The sequence below is a fragment of the Mya arenaria genome, chromosome 15, assembly GCF_026914265.1.
Source record: "Mya arenaria isolate MELC-2E11 chromosome 15, ASM2691426v1".
Classification (NCBI taxonomy): domain Eukaryota; kingdom Metazoa; phylum Mollusca; class Bivalvia; order Myida; family Myidae; genus Mya; species Mya arenaria.
In genome coordinates this window covers 12605601-12630465 of record NC_069136.1, presented here as the reverse complement: position 1 = coordinate 12630465, position 24865 = coordinate 12605601, and the positions used below count along the sequence as shown (strand labels likewise).

Here is a 24865-nt window from a genome sequence, read left to right as displayed (position 1 = left end):
GTAGACATGTTTTTTAAAACAATATCTATTCTTTTTAATCAATTAACATACAGCAATTTGGATAGGTGAGGCTGCCCCCATGTTTACATTCGCATTGTCCGGTTCCAGTGTTGCATTCCGAGTTAGGATCCTGAGCCGCGCAGTTAGGACCTTATGAAAATAAACACGTCATTTTAATGGTTATACAGTATACAAAGTCATGCGTACCAAATTGGATATGTTCTGGAAAAACAACAACATTATTTCTATTTCAAAATCAATTATTGCTGAGTATAAATTCCGATTGGTAGGTCATCTTGAATTACATTCGAGATCATTATCAAACATTCACACGCTACGAATTTAAATGCATCAGATATAGTATATTGATTTCAACCAATGAGAGAAATAAATGTTTTTTGTTTATATTCGGTTGATTCGCTAATTCTATTGTCCACAATTTCCCTATCACACAGTCTTTGTGGTATTGGAAAAATAGCTAAGTTTCAAACACAAAATACTCGAGTACAGTTGCAGTTGAGATGAAGCGTCATTTTTTAATATTACGTGATCCGTGCTTCTTTGAATGTCATATTCAATTTGAACATTGTAAACAAACCCGGATGACGTATCATACAGATATAACTCCAACTATACAAGTTCCTGTAAGTTGGATTTGCAACCTCTCTATTTTGTTTTTTTAACTCTTGATCCCAGTTCGAATAGAGGCCTGCGCGCATGGGTAGCTAGTCGTTGTAGATCAAGCAGGACCTGTAGGGTTCTTAAGGGCAAATATGTTTACCAAACATAATTAGATCATCCCTTGCAAAACAAAGTGTCAACACTATGATTTTTATTATGATGTAACAACATGTATCACAAACAATGTTATGAAAATATATTTAATTAGTCTACCCTTTATTTTTTGTCTTTGCATACTCTCACTTACAGCATTTCGGAAAGGTTCCCTCGAAGTAGCAGGCACATGCACTCTGGCCTACATCACCGCAGCCGTCGGCAGCAGCGCAACAGTACGCTTCATCATCACTGCTACAATCCGCACCTGGAAATATTTGACGCTTCGTTCAGTTTATATTCCTTTATGTTATTTTGATGATCAATTCACCCTTTATAAAACACTGTCGAGTCCTTGGCTAGGGTGTTAATCTCACCTGCTTTCCCATCTAAAAGGCTTAAGATCGTTCGCCTAGTTAAACCTAACACATGCGATCCAATTTGGGGGATGGATTACGTTGTTTCACGATTTAAAGATTTCGGGGGGAACACTTAAATATTGGCACCGACGTTGTGACGGTAAAACAATATCAAGTATTTATCTGTCATATACTTGCTTAGATATATACACTTGCATTTATGCCCGTTTTAAACATTGTCAAAAACAGTCAGTCAATTAAATTATACTGATATACAAAGATAAATCATTCGTAAACGAAAACAAGGCAAATGAGTAGACATGTTTTTTAAAACAATATCTATTCTTATTAATCAATTAACATACAGCAATTTGGATAGGTGAGGCCGCCCCCATGTTTACATTCGCATTGTCCGGTTCCAGTGTTGCATTCCGAGTTAGGATCCTCAGCCGCGCAGTTAGGACCTTATGAAAATAAACACGTCATTTTAATGGTTATGCAGTATACAAAGTACATGCGTACCAAATTGGATATGTTCTGGAAAAACAACAACATTATTTCTATTTCAAAATCAATTATTGGTGAGTATAAATTCCGATTGGTAGGTCATCTTGAATTACATTCGAGATCATTATCAAACATTCACACGCTACGAATTTAAATGCATCAGATATAGTATATTGATTTCAACCAATGAGAGAAATAAATGTTTTTTGTTTATATTCGGTTGATTCGCTAATTCTATTGTCCACAATTTCCCTATCATATAGTCTTTGTGGTATTGGAAAAATAGCTAAGTTTCAAACACAAAATACTCGAGTACAGTTGCAGTTGAGATGAAGCGTCATTTTTTAATATTACGTGATCCGTGCTTCTTTGAATGTCATATTCAATTTGAACATTGTAAACAAACCCGGATGACGTATCATACAGATATAACTCCAACTATACAAGTTCCTGTAAGTTGGATTTGCAACCTCTCTATTTTGTTTTTTTTAACTCTTGATCCCAGTTCGAATAGAGGCCTGAGCGCATGGGTAGCTAGTCGTTGTAGATCAAGCAGGACCTGTAGGGTTCTTAAGGGCAAATATGTTTACCAAACATAATTAGATCATCCCTTGCAAAACAAAGTGTCAACACTATGATTTTTATTATGCTGTAACAACATGTATCACAAACAATGTTATGAAAATATATTTAATTAATCTACCCTTTATTTTTTGTCTTTGCATACTCTCACTTACAGCATTTCGGAAAGGTTCCCTCGAAGTAGCAGGCACATGCACTCTGGCCTACATCACCGCAGCCGTCGGCAGCAGCGCAACAGTACGCTTCATCATCACTGCTACAATCCGCACCTGGAAATATTTGACGCTTCGTTCAGTGTATATTCCTTTATTTTATTTTGATGATCAATTCACCCTTTATAAAACACTGTCGAGTCCTTGGCTAGGGTGTTAATCTCACCTGCTTTCCCATCTAAAAGGCTTAAGATCGTTCGCCTAGTTAAACCTAACACATGCGATCCTATTTGGGGGATGGATTACGTTGTTTCACGATTTAAAGATTTCGGGGGGAACACTTAAATATTGGCACCGACGTTGTGACGGTAAAACAATATCAAGTATTTATCTGTCATATACTTGCTTAGATATATACACTTGCATTTATGCCCGTTTTAAACATTGTCAAAAACAGTCAGTCAATTAAATTATACTGATATACAAAGATAAATCATTCGTAAACGAAAACAAGGCAAATGAGTAGACATGTTTTTTAAAACAATATCTATTCTTATTAATCAATTAACATACAGCAATTTGGATAGGTGAGGCCGCCCCCATGTTTACATTCGCATTGTCCGGTTCCAGTGTTGCATTCCGAGTTAGGATCCTCAGCCGCGCAGTTAGGACCTTATGAAAATAAACACGTCATTTTAATGGTTATGCAGTATACAAAGTACATGCGTACCAAATTGGATATGTTCTGGAAAAACAACAACATTATTTCTATTTCAAAATCAATTATTGGTGAGTATAAATTCCGATTGGTAGGTCATCTTGAATTACATTCGAGATCATTATCAAACATTCACACGCTACGAATTTAAATGCATCAGATATAGTATATTGATTTCAACCAATGAGAGAAATAAATGTTTTTTGTTTATATTCGGTTGATTCGCTAATTCTATTGTCCACAATTTCCCTATCATATAGTCTTTGTGGTATTGGAAAAATAGCTAAGTTTCAAACACAAAATACTCGAGTACAGTTGCAGTTGAGATGAAGCGTCATTTTTTAATATTACGTGATCCGTGCTTCTTTGAATGTCATATTCAATTTGAACATTGTAAACAAACCCGGATGACGTATCATACAGATATAACTCCAACTATACAAGTTCCTGTAAGTTGGATTTGCAACCTCTCTATTTTGTTTTTTTTAACTCTTGATCCCAGTTCGAATAGAGGCCTGAGCGCATGGGTAGCTAGTCGTTGTAGATCAAGCAGGACCTGTAGGGTTCTTAAGGGCAAATATGTTTACCAAACATAATTAGATCATCCCTTGCAAAACAAAGTGTCAACACTATGATTTTTATTATGCTGTAACAACATGTATCACAAACAATGTTATGAAAATATATTTAATTAATCTACCCTTTATTTTTTGTCTTTGCATACTCTCACTTACAGCATTTCGGAAAGGTTCCCTCGAAGTAGCAGGCACATGCACTCTGGCCTACATCACCGCAGCCGTCGGCAGCAGCGCAACAGTACGCTTCATCATCACTGCTACAATCCGCACCTGGAAATATTTGACGCTTCGTTCAGTGTATATTCCTTTATTTTATTTTGATGATCAATTCACCCTTTATAAAACACTGTCGAGTCCTTGGCTAGGGTGTTAATCTCACCTGCTTTCCCATCTAAAAGGCTTAAGATCGTTCGCCTAGTTAAACCTAACACATGCGATCCTATTTGGGGGATGGATTACGTTGTTTCACGATTTAAAGATTTCGGAGGGAACAATTAAATAATGGCACCGACGTTGTGACGGTAAAACAATATCAAGTATTAATCTGTCATATACTTGCTTAGATATATACACTTGCATTTATGCCCGTTTTAAACATTGTCAAAAACAGTCAGTCAATTTAATTATACTGATATACAAATGTAAATCATTCGTAAACGAAAACAAGGCAAAGGAGTAGACATGTTTTTTAAAACAATATCTATTCTTTTTAATCAATTAACATACAGCAATTTGGATAGGTGAGGCCGCCCCCATGTTTACATTCGCATTGTCCGGTTCCAGTGTTGCATTCTGAGTAAGGATCCTGAGCCGCGCAGTTAGGACCTTATGAAAATAAACACGTCATTTTAATGGTTATACAGTATACAAAGTACATGCGTACCAAATTGGATATGTTCTGGAAAAACAACAACATTATTTCTATTTCAAAATCAATTATTGGTGAGTATAAATTCCGATTGGTAGGTCATCTTGAATTACATTCGAGATCATTATCAAACATTCACACGCTACGAATTTAATTGCATCAGATATAGTATATTGATTTCAACCAATGAGAGAAATAAATGTTTTTTGTTTATATTCGGTTGATTCGCTAATTCTATTGTCCACAATTTCCCTATCACATAGTCTTTGTGGTATTGGAAAAACAGCTAAGTTTCAAACACAAAATACTCGAGTACAGTTGCAGTTGAGATGAAGCGTCATTTTTTAATATTACGTGATCCGTGCTTCTTTGAATGTCATATTCAATTTGAACATTGTAAACAAACCCGGATGACGTATCATACAGATATAACTCCAACTATACAAGTTCCTGTAAGTTGGATTTGCAACCTCTCTATTTTGTTTTTTTTAACTCTTGATCCCAGTTCGAATAGAGGCCTGAGCGCATGGGTAGCTAGTCGTTGTAGATCAAGCAGGACCTGTAGGGTTCTTAAGGGCAAATATGTTTACCAAACATAATTAGATCATCCCTTGCAAAAAAAAGTGTCAACACTATGATTTGTATTATGCTGTAACAACATGTATCACAAACAATGTTATGAAAATATATTTAATTAATCTACCCTTTATTTTTTGTCTTTGCATACTCTCACTTACAGCATTTCGGAAAGGTTCCCTCGAAGTAGCAGGCACATGCACTCTGGCCTACATCACCGCAGCCGTCGGCAGCAGCGCAACAGTACGCTTCATCATCACTGCTACAATCCGCACCTGGAAATATTTGACGCTTCGTTCAGTGTATATTCCTTTATTTTATTTTGATGATCAATTCACCCTTTATAAAACACTGTCGAGTCCTTGGCTAGGGTGTTAATCTCACCTGCTTTCCCATCTAAAAGGCTTAAGATCGTTCGCCTAGTTAAACCTAACACATGCGATCCAATTTGGGGGATGGATTACGTTGTTTCACGATTTAAAGATTTCGGAGGGAACAATTAAATAATGGCACCGACGTTGTGACGGTAAAACAATATCAAGTATTTATCTGTCATATACTTGCTTAGATATATACACTTGCATTTATGCCCGTTTTAAACATTGTCAAAAACAGTCAGTCAATTTAATTATACTGATATACAAATGTAAATCATTCGTAAACGAAAACAAGGCAAAGGAGTAGACATGTTTTTTAAAACAATATCTATTCTTTTTAATCAATTAACATACAGCAATTTGGATAGGTGAGGCTGCCCCCATGTTTACATTCGCATTGTCCGGTTCCAGTGTTGCATTCCGAGTTAGGATCCTGAGCCGCGCAGTTAGGACCTTATGAAAATAAACACGTCATTTTAATGGTTATTCAGTATACAAAGTACATGCGTACCAAATTGGATATGTTCTGGAAAAAAAACATTATTTCTATTTCAACATCAATTATTGCTGAGTATAAATTCCGATTTGTAGGTCATCTTGAATTACATTCGAGATCATTATCAAACATTCACACGCTACGAATTTAAATGCATCAGATATAGTATATTGATTTCAACCAATGAGAAGAACAAATGTTTTTTGTTTATATTCGGTTGATTCGCTAATTCTATTGTCCACAATTTCCCTATCACATAGTCTTTGTGGTATTGGAAAAATAGCTAAGTTTCAAACACAAAATACTCGAGTACAGTTGCAGTTGAGATGAAGCGTCATTTTTTAATATTACGTGATCCGTGCTTCTTTGAATGTCATATTCAATTTGAACATTGTAAACAAACCCGGATGACGTATCATACAGATATAAATCCAACTATACAAGTTCCTGTAAGTTGGATTTGCAACCTCTCTATTTTCTTTTTTAACTCTTGATCCCAGTTCGAATAGAGGCCTGAGCGCATGGGTGCTAGTCGTTGTAGATCAAGCAGGACCTGTAGGGTTCTTAAGGGCAAATATGTTTACCAAACATAATTAGATCATCCCTTGCAAAACAAAGTGTCAACACTATGATTTTTATTATGCTGTAACAACATGTATCACAAACAATGTTATGAAAATATATTTAATTAATCAACCCTTTATTTTTTGTCTTTGCATACTCTCACTTACAGCATTTCGGAAAGGTTCCCTCGAAGTAGCAGGCACATGCACTCTGGCCTACATCACCGCAGCCGTCGGCAGCAGCGCAACAGTACGCTTCATCATCACTGCTACAATCCGCACCTGGAAATATTTGACGCTTCGTTCAGTTTATATTCCTTTATTTTATTTTGATGATCAATTCACCCTTTATAAAACACTGTCGAGTCCTTGGCTAGGGTGTTAATCTCACCTGCTTTCCCTTCTAAAAGGCTTAAGATCGTTCGCCTAGTTAAACCTAACACATGCGATCCAATTTGGGGGATGGATTACGTTGTTTCACGATTTAAAGATTTCGGGGGGAACACTTAAATATTGGCACCGACGTTGTGACGGTAAAACAATATCAAGTATTTATCTGTCATATACTTGCTCAGATATATACACTTGCATTTATGCCCGTTTTAAACATTGTCAAAAACAGTCAGTCAATTGAATTATACTGATATACAAATGTAAATCATTCGTAAACGAAAACAAGGCAAAGGAGTAGACATGTTTTTTAAAACAATATTGATTCTTATTAATCAATTAACATACAGCAATTTGGATAGGTAAGGCTGCCCCCATGTTTACATTCGCATTGTCCGGTTCCAGTGTTGCATTCCGAGTTAGGATCCTGAGCCGCGCAGTTAGGACCTTATGAAAATAAACACGTCATTTTAATGGTTATACAGCATACAAAGTACATGCGTACCAAATTGGATATGTTCTGGAAAAACAACAACATTATTTCTATTTCAAAATCAATTATTGGTGAGTATAAATTCCGATTGGTAGGTCATCTTGAATTACATTCGAGATTATTATCAAACATTCACACGCTACGAATTTAAATGCATCAGATATAGTATATTGATTTCAACCAATGAGAGAAATAAATGTTTTTTGTTTATATTCGGTTGATTCGCTAATTCTATTGTCCACAATTTCCCTATCACATAGTCTTTGTGGTATTGGAAAAATAGCTAAGTTTCAAACACAAAATACTCGAGTACAGTTGCAGTTGAGATGAAGCGTCATTTTTTAATATTACGTGATCCGTGCTTCTTTGAATGTCATATTCAATTTGAACATTGTAAACAAACCCGGATGACGTATCATACAGATATAACTCCAACTATACAAGTTCCTGTAAGTTGGATTTGCAACCTCTCTATTTTGTTTTTTTAACTCTTGATCCCAGTTCGAATAGAGGCCTGAGCGCATGGGTAGCTAGTCGTTGTAGATCAAGCAGGACCTGTAGGGTTCTTAAGGGCAAATATGTTTACCAAACATAATTAGATCATCCCTTGCAAAACAAAGTGTCAACACTATGATTTTTATTATGCTGTAACAACATGTATCACAAACAATGTTATGAAAATATATTTAATTAATCTACCCTTTATTTTTTGTCTTTGCATACTCTCACTTACAGCATTTCGGAAAGGTTCCCTCGAAGTAGCAGGCACATGCACTCTGGCCTACATCACCGCAGCCGTCGGCAGCAGCGCAACAGTACGCTTCATCATCACTGCTACAATCCGCACCTGGAAATATTTGACGCTTCGTTCAGTGTATATTCCTTTATTTTATTTTGATGATCAATTCACCCTTTATAAAACACTGTCGAGTCCTTGGCTAGGGTGTTAATCTCACCTGCTTTCCCATCTAAAAGGCTTAAGATCGTTCGCCTAGTTAAACCTAACACATGCGATCCTATTTGGGGGATGGATTACGTTGTTTCACGATTTAAAGATTTCGGGGGGAACAATTAAATAATGGCACCGACGTTGTGACGGTAAAACAATATCAAGTATTTATCTGTCATATACTTGCTTAGATATATACACTTGCATTTATGCCCGTTTTAAACATTGTCAAATACAGTCAGTCAATTTAATTATACTGATATACAAATGTAAATCATTCGTAAACGAAAACAAGGCAAAGGAGTAGACATGTTTTTTAAAACAATATCTATTCTTTTTAATCAATTAACATACAGCAATTTGGATAGGTGAGGCTGCCCCCATGTTTACATTCGCATTGTCCGGTTCCAGTGTTGCATTCCGAGTTAGGATCCTGAACCGCGCAGTTAGGACCTTATGAAAATAAACACGTCATTTTAATGGTTATACAGTATACAAAGTCATGCGTACCAAATTGGATATGTTCTGGAAAAACAACAACATTATTTCTATTTCAAAATCAATTATTGCTGAGTATAAATTCCGATTGGTAGGTCATCTTGAATTACATTCGAGATCATTATCAAACATTCACACGCTACGAATTTAAATGCATCAGATATAGTATATTGATTTCAACCAATGAGAGAAATAAATGTTTTTTGTTTATATTCGGTTGATTCGCTAATTCTATTGTCCACAATTTCCCTATCACACAGTCTTTGTGGTATTGGAAAAATAGCTAAGTTTCAAACACAAAATACTCGAGTACAGTTGCAGTTGAGATGAAGCGTCATTTTTTAATATTACGTGATCCGTGCTTCTTTGAATGTCATATTCAATTTGAACATTGTAAACAAACCCGGATGACGTATCATACAGATATAACTCCAACTATACAAGTTCCTGTAAGTTGGATTTGCAACCTCTCTATTTTGTTTTTTTAACTCTTGATCCCAGTTCGAATAGAGGCCTGCGCGCATGGGTAGCTAGTCGTTGTAGATCAAGCAGGACCTGTAGGGTTCTTAAGGGCAAATATGTTTACCAAACATAATTAGATCATCCCTTGCAAAACAAAGTGTCAACACTATGATTTTTATTATGATGTAACAACATGTATCACAAACAATGTTATGAAAATATATTTAATTAGTCTACCCTTTATTTTTTGTCTTTGCATACTCTCACTTACAGCATTTCGGAAAGGTTCCCTCGAAGTAGCAGGCACATGCACTCTGGCCTACATCACCGCAGCCGTCGGCAGCAGCGCAACAGTACGCTTCATCATCACTGCTACAATCCGCACCTGGAAATATTTGACGCTTCGTTCAGTTTATATTCCTTTATTTTATTTTGATGATCAATTCACCCTTTATAAAACACTGTCGAGTCCTTGGCTAGGGTGTTAATCTCACCTGCTTTCCCATCTAAAAGGCTTAAGATCGTTCGCCTAGTTAAACCTAACACATGCGATCCTATTTGGGGGATGGATTACGTTGTTTCACGATTTAAAGATTTCGGAGGGAACAATTAAATAATGGCACCGACGTTGTGACGGTAAAACAATATCAAGTATTTATCTGTCATATACTTGCTTAGATATATACACTTGCATTTATGCCCGTTTTAAACATTGTCAAAAACAGTCAGTCAATTTAATTATACTGATATACAAATGTAAATCATTCGTAAACGAAAACAAGGCAAAGGAGTAGACATGTTTTTTAAAACAATATCTATTCTTTTTAATCAATTAACATACAGCAATTTGGATAGGTGAGGCTGCCCCCATGTTTACATTCGCATTGTCCGGTTCCAGTGTTGCATTCCGAGTTAGGATCCTGAGCCGCGCAGTTAGGACCTTATGAAAATAAACACGTCATTTTAATGGTTATACAGTATACAAAGTCATGCGTACCAAATTGGATATGTTCTGGAAAAACAACAACATTATTTCTATTTCAAAATCAATTATTGCTGAGTATAAATTCCGATTGGTAGGTCATCTTGAATTACATTCGAGATCATTATCAAACATTCACACGCTACGAATTTAAATGCATCAGATATAGTATATTGATTTCAACCAATGAGAGAAATAAATGTTTTTTGTTTATATTCGGTTGATTCGCTAATTCTATTGTCCACAATTTCCCTATCACACAGTCTTTGTGGTATTGGAAAAATAGCTAAGTTTCAAACACAAAATACTCGAGTACAGTTGCAGTTGAGATGAAGCGTCATTTTTTAATATTACGTGATCCGTGCTTCTTTGAATGTCATATTCAATTTGAACATTGTAAACAAACCCGGATGACGTATCATACAGATATAACTCCAACTATACAAGTTCCTGTAAGTTGGATTTGCAACCTCTCTATTTTGTTTTTTTAACTCTTGATCCCAGTTCGAATAGAGGCCTGCGCGCATGGGTAGCTAGTCGTTGTAGATCAAGCAGGACCTGTAGGGTTCTTAAGGGCAAATATGTTTACCAAACATAATTAGATCATCCCTTGCAAAACAAAGTGTCAACACTATGATTTTTATTATGATGTAACAACATGTATCACAAACAATGTTATGAAAATATATTTAATTAGTCTACCCTTTATTTTTTGTCTTTGCATACTCTCACTTACAGCATTTCGGAAAGGTTCCCTCGAAGTAGCAGGCACATGCACTCTGGCCTACATCACCGCAGCCGTCGGCAGCAGCGCAACAGTACGCTTCATCATCACTGCTACAATCCGCACCTGGAAATATTTGACGCTTCGTTCAGTTTATATTCCTTTATTTTATTTTGATGATCAATTCACCCTTTATAAAACACTGTCGAGTCCTTGGCTAGGGTGTTAATCTCACCTGCTTTCCCATCTAAAAGGCTTAAGATCGTTCGCCTAGTTAAACCTAACACATGCGATCCAATTTGGGGGATGGATTACGTTGTTTCACGATTTAAAGATTTCGGAGGGAACAATTAAATAATGGCACCGACGTTGTGACGGTAAAACAATATCAAGTATTAATCTGTCATATACTTGCTTAGATATATACACTTGCATTTATGCCCGTTTTAAACATTGTCAAAAACAGTCAGTCAATTTAATTATACTGATATACAAATGTAAATCATTCGTAAACGAAAACAAGGCAAAGGAGTAGACATGTTTTTTTAAAACAATATCTATTCTTTTTAATCAATTAACATACAGCAATTTGGATAGGTGAGGCTGCCCCCATGTTTACATTCGCATTGTCCGGTTCCAGTGTTGCATTCTGAGTTAGGATCCTGAGCCGCGCAGTTAGGACCTTATGAAAATAAACACGTCATTTTAATGGTTATACAGTATACAAAGTACATGCGTACCAAATTGGATATGTTCTGGAAAAACAACAACATTATTTCTATTTCAAAATCAATTATTGGTGAGTATAAATTCCGATTGGTAGGTCATCTTGAATTACATTCGAGATCATTATCAAACATTCACACGCTACGAATTTAATTGCATCAGATATAGTATATTGATTTCAACCAATGAGAGAAATAAATGTTTTTTGTTTATATTCGGTTGATTCGCTAATTCTATTGTCCACAATTTCCCTATCACACAGTCTTTGTGGTATTGGAAAAATAGCTAAGTTTCAAACACAAAATACTCGAGTACAGTTGCAGTTGAGATGAAGCGTCATTTTTTAATATTACGTGATCCGTGCTTCTTTGAATGTCATATTCAATTTGAACATTGTAAACAAACCCGGATGACGTATCATACAGATATAACTCCAACTATACAAGTTCCTGTAAGTTGGATTTGCAACCTCTCTATTTTGTTTTTTTAACTCTTGATCCCAGTTCGAATAGAGGCCTGAGCGCAGGGGTAGCTAGTCGTTGTAGATCAAGCAGGACCTGTAGGGTTCTTAAGGGCAAATATGTTTACCAAACATAATTAGATCATCCCTTGCAAAACAAAGTGTCAACACTATGATTTTTATTATGATGTAACAACATGTATCACAAACAATGTTATGAAAATATATTTAATTAGTCTACCCTTTATTTTTTGTCTTTGCATACTCTCACTTACAGCATTTCGGAAAGGTTCCCTCGAAGTAGCAGGCACATGCACTCTGGCCTACATCACCGCAGCCGTCGGCAGCAGCGCAACAGTACGCTTCATCATCACTGCTACAATCCGCACCTGGAAATATTTGACGCTTCGTTCAGTGTATATTCCTTTATTTTATTTTGATGATCAATTCACCCTTTATAAAACACTGTCGAGTCCTTGGCTAGGGTGTTAATCTCACCTGCTTTCCCATCTAAAAGGCTTAAGATCGTTCGCCTAGTTAAACCTAACACATGCGATCCTATTTGGGGGATGGATTACGTTGTTTCACGATTTAAAGATTTCGGAGGGAACAATTAAATAATGGCACCGACGTTGTGACGGTAAAACAATATCAAGTATTAATCTGTCATATACTTGCTTAGATATATACACTTGCATTTATGCCCGTTTTAAACATTGTCAAAAACAGTCAGTCAATTTAATTATACTGATATACAAATGTAAATCATTCGTAAACGAAAACAAGGCAAAGGAGTAGACATGTTTTTTAAAACAATATCTATTCTTTTTAATCAATTAACATACAGCAATTTGGATAGGTGAGGCTGCCCCCATGTTTACATTCGCATTGTCCGGTTCCAGTGTTGCATTCTGAGTAAGGATCCTGAGCCGCGCAGTTAGGACCTTATGAAAATAAACACGTCATTTTAATGGTTATACAGTATACAAAGTACATGCGTACCAAATTGGATATGTTCTGGAAAAACAACAACATTATTTCTATTTCAAAATCAATTATTGGTGAGTATAAATTCCGATTGGTAGGTCATCTTGAATTACATTCGAGATCATTATCAAACATTCACACGCTACGAATTTAATTGCATCAGATATAGTATATTGATTTCAACCAATGAGAGAAATAAATGTTTTTTGTATATATTCGGTTGATTCGCTAATTCTATTGTCCACAATTTCCCTATCACATAGTCTTTGTGGTATTGGAAAAACAGCTAAGTTTCAAACACAAAATACTCGAGTACAGTTGCAGTTGAGATGAAGCGTCATTTTTTAATATTACGTGATCCGTGCTTCTTTGAATGTCATATTCAATTTGAACATTGTAAACAAACCCGGATGACGTATCATACAGATATAACTCCAACTATACAAGTTCCTGTAAGTTGGATTTGCAACCTCTCTATTTTGTTTTTTTTAACTCTTGATCCCAGTTCGAATAGAGGCCTGAGCGCATGGGTAGCTAGTCGTTGTAGATCAAGCAGGACCTGTAGGGTTCTTAAGGGCAAATATGTTTACCAAACATAATTAGATCATCCCTTGCAAAACAAAGTGTCAACACTATGATTTTTATTATGCTGTAACAACATGTATCACAAACAATGTTATGAAAATATATTTAATTAATCTACCCTTTATTTTTTGTCTTTGCATACTCTCACTTACAGCATTTCGGAAAGGTTCCCTCGAAGTAGCAGGCACATGCACTCTGGCCTACATCACCGCAGCCGTCGGCAGCAGCGCAACAGTACGCTTCATCATCACTGCTACAATCCGCACCTGGAAATATTTGACGCTTCGTTTAGTGTATATTCCTTTATTTTATTTTGATGATCAATTCACCCTTTATAAAACACTGTCGAGTCCTTGGCTAGGGTGTTAATCTCACCTGCTTTCCCATCTAAAAGGCTTAAGATCGTTCGCCTAGTTAAACCTAACACATGCGATCCTATTTGGGGGATGGATTACGTTGTTTCACGATTTAAAGATTTCGGAGGGAACAATTAAATAATGGCACCGACGTTGTGACGGTAAAACAATATCAAGTATTAATCTGTCATATACTTGCTTAGATATATACACTTGCATTTATGCCCGTTTTAAACATTGTCAAAAACAGTCAGTCAATTTAATTATACTGATATACAAATGTAAATCATTCGTAAACGAAAACAAGGCAAAGGAGTAGACATGTTTTTTAAAACAATATCTATTCTTTTTAATCAATTAACATACAGCAATTTGGATAGGTGAGGCTGCCCCCATGTTTACATTCGCATTGTCCGGTTCCAGTGTTGCATTCTGAGTAAGGATCCTGAGCCGCGCAGTTAGGACCTTATGAAAATAAACACGTCATTTTAATGGTTATACAGTATACAAAGTACATGCGTACCAAATTGGATATGTTCTGGAAAAACAACAACATTATTTCTATTTCAAAATCAATTATTGGTGAGTATAAATTCCGATTGGTAGGTCATCTTGAATTACATTCGAGATCATTATCAAACATTCACACGCTACGAATTTAATTGCATCAGATATAGTATATTGATTTCAACCAATGAGAGAAATAAATGTTTTTTGTTTATATTCGGTTGATTCGCTAATTCTATTGTCCACAATTTCCCTATCACATAGTCTTTGTGGTATTGGAAAAACAGCTAAGTTTCAAACACAAAATACTCGAGTACAGTTGCAGTTGAGATGAAGCGTCATTTTTTAATATTACGTGATCCGTGCTTCTTTGAATGTCATATTCAATTTGAACATTGTAAACAAACCCGGATGACGTATCATACAGATATAACTCCAACTATACAAGTTCCTGTAAGTTGGATTTGCAACCTCTCTATTTTGTTTTTTTTAACTCTTGATCCCAGTTCGAATAGAGGCCTGAGCGCATGGGTAGCTAGTCGTTGTAGATCAAGCAGGACCTGTAGGGTTCTTAAGGGCAAATATGTTTACCAAACATAATTAGATCATCCCTTGCAAAACAAAGTGTCAACACTATGATTTGTATTATGCTGTAACAACATGTATCACAAACAATGTTATGAAAATATATTTAATTAATCTACCCTTTATTTTTTGTCTTTGCATACTCTCACTTACAGCATTTCGGAAAGGTTCCCTCGAAGTAGCAGGCACATGCACTCTGGCCTACATCACCGCAGCCGTCGGCAGCAGCGCAACAGTACGCTTCATCATCACTGCTACAATCCGCACCTGGAAATATTTGACGCTTCGTTCAGTGTATATTCCTTTATTTTATTTTGATGATCAATTCACTCTTTATAAAACACTGTCGAGTCCTTGGCTAGGGTGTTAATCTCACCTGCTTTCCCATCTAAAAGGCTTAAGATCGTTCGCCTAGTTAAACCTAACACATGCGATCCTATTTGGGGGATGGATTACGTTGTTTCACGATTTAAAGATTTCGGAGGGAACAATTAAATAATGGCACCGACGTTGTGACGGTAAAACAATATCAAGTATTTATCTGTCATATACTTGCTTAGATATATACACTTGCATTTATGCCCGTTTTAAACATTGTCAAAAACAGTCAGTCAATTTAATTATACTGATATACAAATGTAAATCATTCGTAAACGAAAACAAGGCAAAGGAGTAGACATGTTTTTTAAAACAATATCTATTCTTTTTAATCAATTAACATACAGCAATTTGGATAGGTGAGGCTGCCCCCATGTTTACATTCGCATTGTCCGGTTCCAGTGTTGCATTCCGAGTTAGGATCCTGAGCCGCGCAGTTAGGACCTTATGAAAATAAACACGTCATTTTAATGGTTATTCAGTATACAAAGTACATGCGTACCAAATTGGATATGTTCTGGAAAAAAAACATTATTTCTATTTCAACATCAATTATTGCTGAGTATAAATTCCGATTTGTAGGTCATCTTGAATTACATTCGAGATCATTATCAAACATTCACACGCTACGAATTTAAATGCATCAGATATAGTATATTGATTTCAACCAATGAGAAGAACAAATGTTTTTTGTTTATATTCGGTTGATTCGCTAATTCTATTGTCCACAATTTCCCTATCACATAGTCTTTGTGGTATTGGAAAAATAGCTAAGTTTCAAACACAAAATACTCGAGTACAGTTGCAGTTGAGATGAAGCGTCATTTTTTAATATTACGTGATCCGTGCTTCTTTGAATGTCATATTCAATTTGAACATTGTAAACAAACCCGGATGACGTATCATACAGATATAAATCCAACTATACAAGTTCCTGTAAGTTGGATTTGCAACCTCTCTATTTTCTTTTTTAACTCTTGATCCCAGTTCGAATAGAGGCCTGAGCGCATGGGTAGCTAGTCGTTGTAGATCAAGCAGGACCTGTAGGGTTCTTAAGGGCAAATATGTTTACCAAACATAATTAGATCATCCCTTGCAAAACAAAGTGTCAACACTATGATTTTTATTATGCTGTAACAACATGTATCACAAACAATGTTATGAAAATATATTTAATTAATCAACCCTTTATTTTTTGTCTTTGCATACTCTCACTTACAGCATTTCGGAAAGGTTCCCTCGAAGTAGCAGGCACATGCACTCTGGCCTACATCACCGCAGCCGTCGGCAGCAGCGCAACAGTACGCTTCATCATCACTGCTACAATCCGCACCTGGAAATATTTGACGCTTCGTTCAGTGTATATTCCTTTATTTTATTTTGATGATCAATTCACCCTTTATAAAACACTGTCGAGTCCTTGGCTAGGGTGTTAATCTCACCTGCTTTCCCATCTAAAAGGCTTAAGATCGTTCGCCTAGTTAAACCTAACACATGCGATCCTATTTGGGGGATGGATTACGTTGTTTCACGATTTAAAGATTTCGGGGGGAACAATTAAATAATGGCACCGACGTTGTGACGGTAAAACAATATCAAGTATTTATCTGTCATATACTTGCTTAGATATATACACTTGCATTTATGCCCGTTTTAAACATTGTCAAATACAGTCAGTCAATTTAATTATACTGATATACAAATGTAAATCATTCGTAAACGAAAACAAGGCAAAGGAGTAGACATGTTTTTTAAAACAATATCTATTCTTTTTAATCAATTAACATACAGCAATTTGGATAGGTGAGGCTGCCCCCATGTTTACATTCGCATTGTCCGGTTCCAGTGTTGCATTCCGAGTTAGGATCCTGAACCGCGCAGTTAGGACCTTATGAAAATAAACACGTCATTTTAATGGTTATACAGTATACAAAGTCATGCGTACCAAATTGGATATGTTCTGGAAAAACAACAACATTATTTCTATTTCAAAATCAATTATTGCTGAGTATAAATTCCGATTGGTAGGTCATCTTGAATTACATTCGAGATCATTATCAAACATTCACACGCTACGAATTTAAATGCATCAGATATAGTATATTGATTTCAACCAATGAGAGAAATAAATGTTTTTTGTTTATATTCGGTTGATTCGCTAATTCTATTGTCCACAATTTCCCTATCACACAGTCTTTGTGGTATTGGAAAAATAGCTAAGTTTCAAACACAAAATACTCGAGTACAGTTGCAGTTGAGATGAAGCGTCATTTTTTAATATTACGTGATCCGTGCTTCTTTGAATGTCATATTCAATTTGAACATTGTAAACAAACCCGGATGACGTATCATACAGATATAACTCCAACTATACAAGTTCCTGTAAGTTGGATTTGCAACCTCTCTATTTTGTTTTTTTAACTCTTGATCCCAGTTCGAATAGAGGCCTGCGCGCATGGGTAGCTAGTCGTTGTAGATCAAGCAGGACCTGTAGGGTTCTTAAGGGCAGATATGTTTACCAAACATAATTAGATCATCCCTTGCAAAACAAAGTGTCAACACTATGATTTTTATTATGATGTAACAACATGTATCACAAACAATGTTATGAAAATATATTTAATTAGTCTACCCTTTATTTTTTGTCTTTGCATACTCTCACTTACAGCATTTCGGAAAGGTTCCCTCGAAGTAGCAGGCACATGCACTCTGGCCTACATCACCGCAGCCGTCGGCAGCAGCGCAACAGTACGCTTCATCATCACTGCTACAATCCGCACCTGGAAATATTTGACGCTTCGTTCAGTTTATATTCCTTTATTTTATTTTGATGATCAATTCACCCTTTATAAAACACTGTCGAGTCCTTGGCTAGGGTGTTAATCTCACCTGCTTTCCCATCTAAAAGGCTTAAGATCGTTCGCCTAGTTAAACCTAACACATGCGATCCTATTTGGGGGATGGATTACGTTGTTTCACGATTTAAAGATTTCGGAGGGAACAATTAAATAATGGCACCGACGTTGTGACGGTAAAACAATATCAAGTATTAATCTGTCATATACTTGCTTAGATATATACACTTGCATTTATGCCCGTTTTAAACATTGTCAAAAACAGTCAGTCAATTTAATTATACTGATATACAAATGTAAATCATTCGTAAACGAAAACAAGGCAAAGGAGTAGACATGTTTTTTAAAACAATATATATTCTTTTTAATCAATTAACATACAGCAATTTGGATAGGTGAGGCTGCCCCCATGTTTACATTCGCATTGTCCGGTTCCAGTGTTGCATTCCGAGTTAGGATCCTGAGCCGCGCAGTTAGGACCTTATGAAAATAAACACGTCATTTTAATGGTTATACAGTATACAAAGTCATGCGTACCAAATTGGATATGTTCTGGAAAAACAACAACATTATTTCTATTTCAAAATCAATTATTGCTGAGTATAAATTCCGATTGGTAGGTCATCTTGAATTACATTCGAGATCATTATCAAACATTCACACGCTACGAATTTAAATGCATCAGATATAGTATATTGATTTCAACCAATGAGAGAAATAAATGTTTTTTGTTTATATTCGGTTGATTCGCTAATTCTATTGTCCACAATTTCCCTATCACACAGTCTTTGTGGTATTGGAAAAATAGCTAAGTTTCAAACACAAAATACTCGAGTACAGTTGCAGTTGAGATGAAGCGTCATTTTTTAATATTACGTGATCCGTGCTTCTTTGAATGTCATATTCAATTTGAACATTGTAAACAAACCCGGATGACGTATCATACAGATATAACTCCAACTATACAAGTTCCTGTAAGTTGGATTTGCAACCTCTCTATTTTGTTTTTTTAACTCTTGATCCCAGTTCGAATAGAGGCCTGCGCGCATGGGTAGCTAGTCGTTGTAGATCAAGCAGGACCTGTAGGGTTCTTAAGGGCAAATATGTTTACCAAACATAATTAGATCATCCCTTGCAAAACAAAGTGTCAACACTATGATTTTTATTATGATGTAACAACATGTATCACAAACAATGTTATGAAAATATATTTAATTAGTCTACCCTTTATTTTTTGTCTTTGCATACTCTCACTTACAGCATTTCGGAAAGGTTCCCTCGAAGTAGCAGGCACATGCACTCTGGCCTACATCACCGCAGCCGTCGGCAGCAGCGCAACAGTACGCTTCATCATCACTGCTACAATCCGCACCTGGAAATATTTGACGCTTCGTTCAGTTTATATTCCTTTATTTTATTTTGATGATCAATTCACCCTTTATAAAACACTGTCGAGTCCTTGGCTAGGGTGTTAATCTCACCTGCTTTCCCATCTAAAAGGCTTAAGATCGTTCGCCTAGTTAAACCTAACACATGCGATCCTATTTGGGGGATGGATTACGTTGTTTCACGATTTAAAGATTTCGGAGGGAACAATTAAATAATGGCACCGACGTTGTGACGGTAAAACAATATCAAGTATTAATCTGTCATATACTTGCTTAGATATATACACTTGCATTTATGCCCGTTTTAAACATTGTCAAAAACAGTCAGTCAATTTAATTATACTGATATACAAATGTAAATCATTCGTAAACGAAAACAAGGCAAAGGAGTAGACATGTTTTTTAAAACAATATCTATTCTTTTTAATCAATTAACATACAGCAATTTGGATAGGTGAGGCTGCCCCCATGTTTACATTCGCATTGTCCGGTTCCAGTGTTGCATTCTGAGTTAGGATCCTGAGCCGCGCAGTTAGGACCTTATGAAAATAAACACGTCATTTTAATGGTTATACAGTATACAAAGTACATGCGTACCAAATTGGATATGTTCTGGAAAAACAACAACATTATTTCTATTTCAAAATCAATTATTGGTGAGTATAAATTCCGATTGGTAGGTCATCTTGAATTACATTCGAGATCATTATCAAACATTCACACGCTACGAATTTAATTGCATCAGATATAGTATATTGATTTCAACCAATGAGAGAAATAAATGTTTTTTGTTTATATTCGGTTGATTCGCTAATTCTATTGTCCACAATTTCCCTATCACACAGTCTTTGTGGTATTGGAAAAATAGCTAAGTTTCAAACACAAAATACTCGAGTACAGTTGCAGTTGAGATGAAGCGTCATTTTTTAATATTACGTGATCCGTGCTTCTTTGAATGTCATATTCAATTTGAACATTGTAAACAAACCCGGATGACGTATCATACAGATATAACTCCAACTATACAAGTTCCTGTAAGTTGGATTTGCAACCTCTCTATTTTGTTTTTTTAACTCTTGATCCCAGTTCGAATAGAGGCCTGAGCGCATGGGTAGCTAGTCGTTGTAGATCAAGCAGGACCTGTAGGGTTCTTAAGGGCAAATATGTTTACCAAACATAATTAGATCATCCCTTGCAAAACAAAGTGTCAACACTATGATTTTTATTATGCTGTAACAACATGTATCACAAACAATGTTATGAAAATATATTTAATTAATCTACCCTTTATTTTTGTCTTTGCATACTCTCACTTACAGCATTTCGGAAAGGTTCCCTCGAAGTAGCAGGCACATGCACTCTGGCCTACATCACCGCAGCCGTCGGCAGCAGCGCAACAGTACGCTTCATCATCACTGCTACAATCCGCACCTGGAAATATTTGACGCTTCGTTCAGTGTATATTCCTTTATTTTATTTTGATGATCAATTCACCCTTTATAAAACACTGTCGAGTCCTTGGCTAGGGTGTTAATCTCACCTGCTTTCCCATCTAAAAGGCTTAAGATCGTTCGCCTAGTTAAACCTAACACATGCGATCCTATTTGGGGGATGGATTACGTTGTTTCACGATTTAAAGATTTCGGGGGGAACAATTAAATAATGGCACCGACGTTGTGACGGTAAAACAATATCAAGTATTTATCTGTCATATACTTGCTTAGATATATACACTTGCATTTATGCCCGTTTTAAACATTGTCAAATACAGTCAGTCAATTTAATTATACTGATATACAAATGTAAATCATTCGTAAACGAAAACAAGGCAAAGGAGTAGACATGTTTTTTAAAACAATATCTATTCTTTTTAATCAATTAACATACAGCAATTTGGATAGGTGAGGCTGCCCCCATGTTTACATTCGCATTGTCCGGTTCCAGTGTTGCATTCCGAGTTAGGATCCTGAACCGCGCAGTTAGGACCTTATGAAAATAAACACGTCATTTTAATGGTTATACAGTATACAAAGTCATGCGTACCAAATTGGATATGTTCTGGAAAAACAACAACATTATTTCTATTTCAAAATCAATTATTGCTGAGTATAAATTCCGATTGGTAGGTCATCTTGAATTACATTCGAGATCATTATCAAACATTCACACGCTACGAATTTAAATGCATCAGATATAGTATATTGATTTCAACCAATGAGAGAAATAAATGTTTTTTGTTTATATTCGGTTGATTCGCTAATTCTATTGTCCACAATTTCCCTATCACACAGTCTTTGTGGTATTGGAAAAATAGCTAAGTTTCAAACACAAAATACTCGAGTACAGTTGCAGTTGAGATGAAGCGTCATTTTTTAATATTACGTGATCCGTGCTTCTTTGAATGTCATATTCAATTTGAACATTGTAAACAAACCCGGATGACGTATCATACAGATATAAATCCAACTATACAAGTTCCTGTAAGTTGGATTTGCAACCTCTCTATTTTCTTTTTTAACTCTTGATCCCAGTTCGAATAGAGGCCTGAGCGCATGGGTAGCTAGTCGTTGTAGATCAAGCAGGACCTGTAGGGTTCTTAAGGGCAAATATGTTTACCAAACATAATTAGATCATCCCTTGCAAAACAAAGTGTCAACACTATGATTTTTATTATGCTGTAACAACATGTATCACAAACAATGTTATGAAAATATATTTAATTAATCAACCCTTTATTTTTTGTCTTTGCATACTCTCACTTACAGCATTTCGGAAAGGTTCCCTCGAAGTAGCAGGCACATGCACTCTGGCCTACATCACCGCAGCCGTCGGCAGCAGCGCAACAGTACGCTTCATCATCACTGCTACAATCCGCACCTGGAAATATTTGACGCTTCGTTCAGTTTATATTCCTTTATTTTATTTTGATGATCAATTCACCCTTTATAAAACACTGTCGAGTCCTTGGCTAGGGTGTTAATCTCACCTGCTTTCCCATCTAAAAGGCTTAAGATCGTTCGCCTAGTTAAACCTAACACATGCGATCCAATTTGGGGGATGGATTACGTTGTTTCACGATTTAAAGATTTCGGGGGGAACACTTAAATATTGGCACCGACGTTGTGACGGTAAAACAATATCAAGTATTTATCTGTCATATACTTGCTCAGATATATACACTTGCATTTATGCCCGTTTTAAACATTGTCAAAAACAGTCAGTCAATTGAATTATACTGATATACAAATGTAAATCATTCGTAAACGAAAACAAGGCAAAGAAGTAGACATGTTTTTTAAAACAATATTTATTCTTATTAATCAATTAACATACAGCAATTTGGATAGGTAAGGCTGCCCCCATGTTTACATTCGCATTGTCCGGTTCCAGTGTTGCATTCCGAGTTAGGATCCTGAGCCGCGCAGTTAGGACCTTATGAAAATAAACACGTCATTTTAATGGTTATACAGTATACAAAGTACATGCGTACCAAATTGGATATGTTCTGGAAAAAAAACATTATTTCTATTTCAACATCAATTATTGCTGAGTATAAATTCCGATTTGTAGGTCATCTTGAATTACATTCGAGATCATTATCAAACATTCACATGCTACGAATTTAAATGCATCAGATATAGTATATTGATTTCAACCAATGAGAAGAACAAATGTTTTTTGTTTATATTCGGTTGATTCGCTAATTCTATTGTCCACAATTTCCCTATCACATAGTCTTTGTGGTATTGGAAAAATAGCTAAGTTTCTAACACAAAATACTCGAGTACAGTTGCAGTTGAGATGAAGCGTCATTTTTTTAATATTACGTGATCCGTGCTTCTTTGAATGTCATATTCAATTTGAACATTGTAAACAAACCCGGATGACGTATCATACAGATATAACTCCAACTATACAAGTTCCTGTAAGTTGGATTTGCAACCTCTCTATTTTGTTTTTTAACTCTTGATCCCAGTTCGAATAGAGGCCTGAGCGCATGGGTAGCTAGTCGTTGTAGATCAAGCAGGACCTGTAGGGTTCTTAAGGGCAAATATGTTTACCAAACATAATTAGATCATCCCTTGCAAAACAAAGTGTCAACACTATGATTTTTATTATGCTGTAACAACATGTATCACAAACAATGTTATGAAAATATATTTAATTAATCTACCCTTTATTTTTTGTCTTTGCATACTCTCACTTACAGCATTTCGGAAAGGTTCCCTCGAAGTAGCAGGCACATGCACTCTGGCCTACATCACCGCAGCCGTCGGCAGCAGCGCAACAGTACGCTTCATCATCACTGCTACAATCCGCACCTGGAAATATTTGACGCTTCGTTCAGTTTATATTCCTTTATTTTATTTTGATGATCAATTCACCCTTTATAAAACACTGTCGAGTCCTTGGCTAGGGTGTTAATCTCACCTGCTTTCCCATCTAAAAGGCTTAAGATCGTTCGCCTAGTTAAACCTAACACATGCGATCCAATTTGGGGGATGGATTACGTTGTTTCACGATTTAAAGATTTCGGGGGGAACACTTAAATATTGGCACCGACGTTGTGACGGTAAAACAATATCAAGTATTTATCTGTCATATACTTGCTTAGATATATACACTTGCATTTATGCCCGTTTTAAACATTGTCAAAAACAGTCAGTCAATTAAATTATACTGATATACAAATGTAAATCATTCGTAAACGAAAACAAGGCAAAGGAGTAGACATGTTTTTTAAAACAATATCTATTCTTATTAATCAATTAACATACAGCAATTTGGATAGGTGAGGCTGCCCCCATGTTTACATTCGCATTGTCCGGTTCCAGTGTTGCATTCCGAGTTAGGATCCTGAGCCGCGCAGTTAGGACCTTATGAAAATAAACACGTCATTTTAATGGTTATACAGTATACAAAGTACATGCGTACCAAATTGGATATGTTCTGGAAAAACAACAACATTATTTCTATTTCAAAATCAATT

The 24865-nt window shown here is 36.0% G+C and overlaps 1 protein-coding gene across 1 annotated transcript in view; it reads right to left on the bottom strand.

Moving 5' to 3' along the window:
- The window catches only part of LOC128219112 (zonadhesin-like), a 63859-nt gene that overhangs the window by 8248 nt on the left and 30746 nt on the right, over positions 1–24865 (bottom strand). Inside the window, exons 23-43 of the mRNA XM_052926934.1 lie at positions 24084–24197; positions 22639–22752; positions 21193–21306; positions 20316–20414; positions 19746–19859; positions 18299–18412; positions 16852–16965; positions 15408–15521; positions 13959–14072; positions 12510–12623; positions 11632–11730; positions 11061–11174; positions 9614–9727; positions 8167–8280; positions 6719–6832; positions 5276–5389; positions 3827–3940; positions 2948–3046; positions 2378–2491; positions 1499–1597; positions 929–1042 (exon numbers count right to left, since the gene is read on the bottom strand). Coding sequence (XP_052782894.1) covers positions 929–1042; positions 1499–1597; positions 2378–2491; positions 2948–3046; positions 3827–3940; positions 5276–5389; positions 6719–6832; positions 8167–8280; positions 9614–9727; positions 11061–11174; positions 11632–11730; positions 12510–12623; positions 13959–14072; positions 15408–15521; positions 16852–16965; positions 18299–18412; positions 19746–19859; positions 20316–20414; positions 21193–21306; positions 22639–22752; positions 24084–24197 — 2334 coding nt within the window. The remainder of the gene's footprint in view (positions 1–928; positions 1043–1498; positions 1598–2377; positions 2492–2947; positions 3047–3826; positions 3941–5275; positions 5390–6718; positions 6833–8166; positions 8281–9613; positions 9728–11060; positions 11175–11631; positions 11731–12509; positions 12624–13958; positions 14073–15407; positions 15522–16851; positions 16966–18298; positions 18413–19745; positions 19860–20315; positions 20415–21192; positions 21307–22638; positions 22753–24083; positions 24198–24865) is intronic.